Genomic DNA, 3,412 nt, shown 5'->3' on the forward strand with positions numbered 1-3,412 from the left:
ATTGGGCGGTCTGGCAGGGCCACCTCGACCTCTGCCGCTGGCTCGTCGCCCTAGCAGCCTCGGCTTCCTAGTAGCGCTCGAGAGGACACGCCCTCCGCCGCATGCCTCCGCCGCATGCATGCACGACCGTACTCCGCGGTGATCATCGTACTCGCACCCCACCCCCACCTCGGTGCACTCATGACGCAGGCTTGTCGAAGGCGGCCTCGCCGACCCGAACGCTCGCAACTCCTACGGCTGCAACGCGGTGCAGTGGGCGGCGCAGGCAACCTCCGAGATCGCCCGAGATTGGCCGAGGAGGCATCTGCTTGTGGCGCACCGCTCCGCATGAGGGGCACGGCTGCACACGGCTACCCGCCTGGCAGCAGCCGCGCGGCCGCGCGGCGAGTGGCCTTGCCAGACCTGAGAGGGGGGAGATGTGGACCTGCACTCTGCACCTAGGATCTGCACCTAGGATCCGAGATATGGGGAGATGTGGGGAGATATGGGGAGATGTGGACCTGCATTCCGCATCTAGATCCGAGAGATGGGGAGAGATGGATCTGTACTCCCGGTCCTCACGCCCCCCTCTGCCATTCCGCTTGCGGCAGTCGGATGGCCAGGACGTCGCCATGTGCCGTTGGCTTCAGAGCGCCGGGTGCGACGTCTCGCTCCGCAACTGCAATGGGCACAGCGCCGTCCACAAGGCGGCGACCACATCCCACATCGCGCGCGCACGCACGCACGCACGCACACATGCACGCACATACACAGCTCACCCACGCGCACCGGGCCTTGCACGTTGAATGCCGTGCCAGCCCCTGTCTGTCTAGACGTGGAGTCGCGAGGGCTGCCCTGGCCCTTGCCCCACCACCTCATGTATCTGGAGAAGTCTACCTTACCTTGCCTTGCACAAGGCGGCGATCAAAGGGCGGCGCGCCGTCTGCGAGTGGCTCCTCTCCCCGGAGGGGGGAGGGCTGGGCGAGCAGCACTTGCGCGCCGACGGCGACGGAAACACGCCCGCGCGCATGGCGCGCGCCGAGGGGTTCGAGGAGCTTGCCGACTACCTGGAGGAGCGGCAGCGGGAGCTCGCGACGCCGCCGGCAGCGATGGAGAAGCGTGGGGAGGGGTAGCTCATGCGTTTTTGAGGACACGGCAAAGCGCTTACGGAGAGGCCAAGGCGCCAAGCGAACACCGATGACATGTGCATGTGCATGTATGTTGCGCATGTTCCAATCTTCCAAAAAAAAAATTGCTTTCGAAGAAAAACGAGCACGCATATTCTCCCCCCTCCATTCTCTCCCCCTTGGCGTGGGCGCGCCTCACCCCCCAGCTCTCGGTATCGCGTACTGCACGAGGCTACCGTGGGCCCCGCCTGCGCGCTGGGGGTTCCCTGCCCTGTCGGGCAGCCTAGCTCTGAACCTGGGGTCGCTACCTAATGCGGGGCGAATGAGTGATGAAGTTAGTGCCTTGGTGTGCCCGTTCCCCGTTATGGCTTCCCCTGGTCTCGCGACCATGAATGAGAGCTCTCACTCCCAGGGTACTCCCGCGTATCTGGCTCCCTCCCCTCTTCCCCCCCCTTTCTCTGGGCGAACAGGTGAGACGTCTCTGTCTCACGGGTGTTTCGTCCCTGTCTCAACGCTGTGCCACAAATGCGTCTCAGTAATGTCTCACGGACTCTCACCGATCTCTGCGTTGTCTCAGCCTGGTCACAGCAACAGTCTCACTTTGTCTCAAGGATGTCACACACACGGCACAGTCACCTTCAGAGACGTGTTTGAGACACCAGTGAGACAAATGTTCACCCCTGCTGTGTGACACTGTCGTCTCTACTACGTCTCTTCTTTTCCTCTCAGAGCGTCTCACACTCGTCTCACGGTGAACAAGCGGCAATCCTCGTCTCACTCGGTCTCACAACGGCATAGTTGCTGCGCCAGGGAGCGCGACTCGTCTCACTTGCTTCTGAGACTGTGCTGAGCCACGGCGTGATGAGACACGGCGCAGAACGGGTGTGAGACGCCACAAGCCGCTGCCGTTGTCAGATACCATCTTACCATGCCATGAGCCAACCTGAGACGCAATCGTGAGACATTGGCGGGAGAGTCGAGACTATAGGCTGCGTCGTCTTTGCTAGCCAGTGCGGTGTCGGCGGCGGCGTGGCGCGTGGGCGGTGGCGTGGGACCGGTTGTGGGCAACGAACGGTGGCGAGGGTGGCGGCGGTGCCTAATCAAGGGCGCCGGCGGTATGTGGGCCAGGTGTGGCAACGGCAAGGCCTGGCAGTGACCCACGACGATCTCCAGCGTCCAGTGCGGGTAATACCCGAAAATACCCGGGAAAACCCAGGTAGTTTCGGGTTTTACCCGGTTTTTTTGCCGTTTTCTGCTTGCTGGCCGCTGAACAACAGTAACAACAGTAACCAACAGTAACAGCATGGGCTGGGGTGAACACTTGAACAACGTTAAGGATTTCAGCCAACACTAGCGCAACTGTTAGGCCTAAAGTTAATGTTAAACAGCTCTAGAGCGTTGTGTACGCAGGGCAGAAGACGGTGAGGCGGAGCAGACGTGCAGGGCGAGACGAGGGAGGGAGCAGGACTTTGCGGAGATCAGCAGGAGGATGTACGAAGAGATTGGGAGCAGCAGGGACCCGAGGGACCATGCTGGGACCATGTGACAAGCATGTGGAAGACGGCTAGTGCTAGTCCCCCATATCGGGAGGACGACCCCGGCTAGAGTCGCCGACCACACCCACAAAGAACCCTGCACAAAGATCGCAAGGGCGGGGACCTGTTCCTTTTTACCCACCTCACAGTAGAGAGGTGTCCGTTTTTATTTATTTATTTAGAGCGATGTGTGGGACTTGAAGTATTGTGCGCTTTTTAAGCCTAGAGACGCTGTACGTTTAGGAGCCAGGACAAGAGGGGATATTCGACACTGCAAACGGGGGCACAGCAGAGGTGTGAAGCGGGTCGGTCCAGGCGCGCACAGGGGCGACAGAGTATGGGAACCTCCCTTTCCGTCAGAGTTCGCTCCCACTGAGGCCTCCGCTTTTTATTTCGCAGAGGGAGAGCGAGGCTCATCATTTAGAGAATGTGGGAGGACCGAGCCCGGGACCGCGTGAGCGTTGCATTTCTGCCCTCCCTCGCTCACACGCGCGCTTAGAGTTATGCGGCGCTACGGTGGAACTCGTGTTTAATTGAACAAGGCTGACCCCTACCCCTCTCGGTGGGCTTGCAGGTAGGGGGTTCGGGTAATAAGGTGCATCGGGGTCGGCGGGCGTGAACTGGAGTGATACCCGCTTCGGCCGTTTAGTTGCGAACTCCCTTTCCCCTCGGCGGCCTTTTGTCTTGCCCCGGCTGGGTGTGTGTCGGCTGCCGTTCCTTCGTCCGGCTGTTCGTACCTGTTCGTGCGTCAGGTGTGGGTGTGTTTTGGCC

The 3,412-nt window shown here is 60.8% G+C and overlaps 1 protein-coding gene across 1 annotated transcript; it reads left to right on the top strand.

Moving 5' to 3' along the window:
• Nucleotides 1-611: 611 nt before the first annotated feature.
• Nucleotides 612-1,112, top strand: EMIHUDRAFT_249329 (Hypothetical protein; the record flags this gene model as incomplete). The annotated part of the gene is made up of 2 exons (XM_005760220.1): nt 612-677; nt 897-1,112. 2 exons carry the CDS (start codon nt 612-614, stop codon nt 1,110-1,112), a joined length of 282 nt encoding a protein of 93 aa, XP_005760277.1.
• Nucleotides 1,113-3,412: the final 2,300 nt, after the last annotated feature.

Source organism: Emiliania huxleyi (genome assembly GCF_000372725.1).
Source record: "Emiliania huxleyi CCMP1516 unplaced genomic scaffold EMIHUscaffold_766, whole genome shotgun sequence".
NCBI classification, from domain to species: domain Eukaryota; phylum Haptophyta; order Isochrysidales; family Noelaerhabdaceae; genus Emiliania; species Emiliania huxleyi.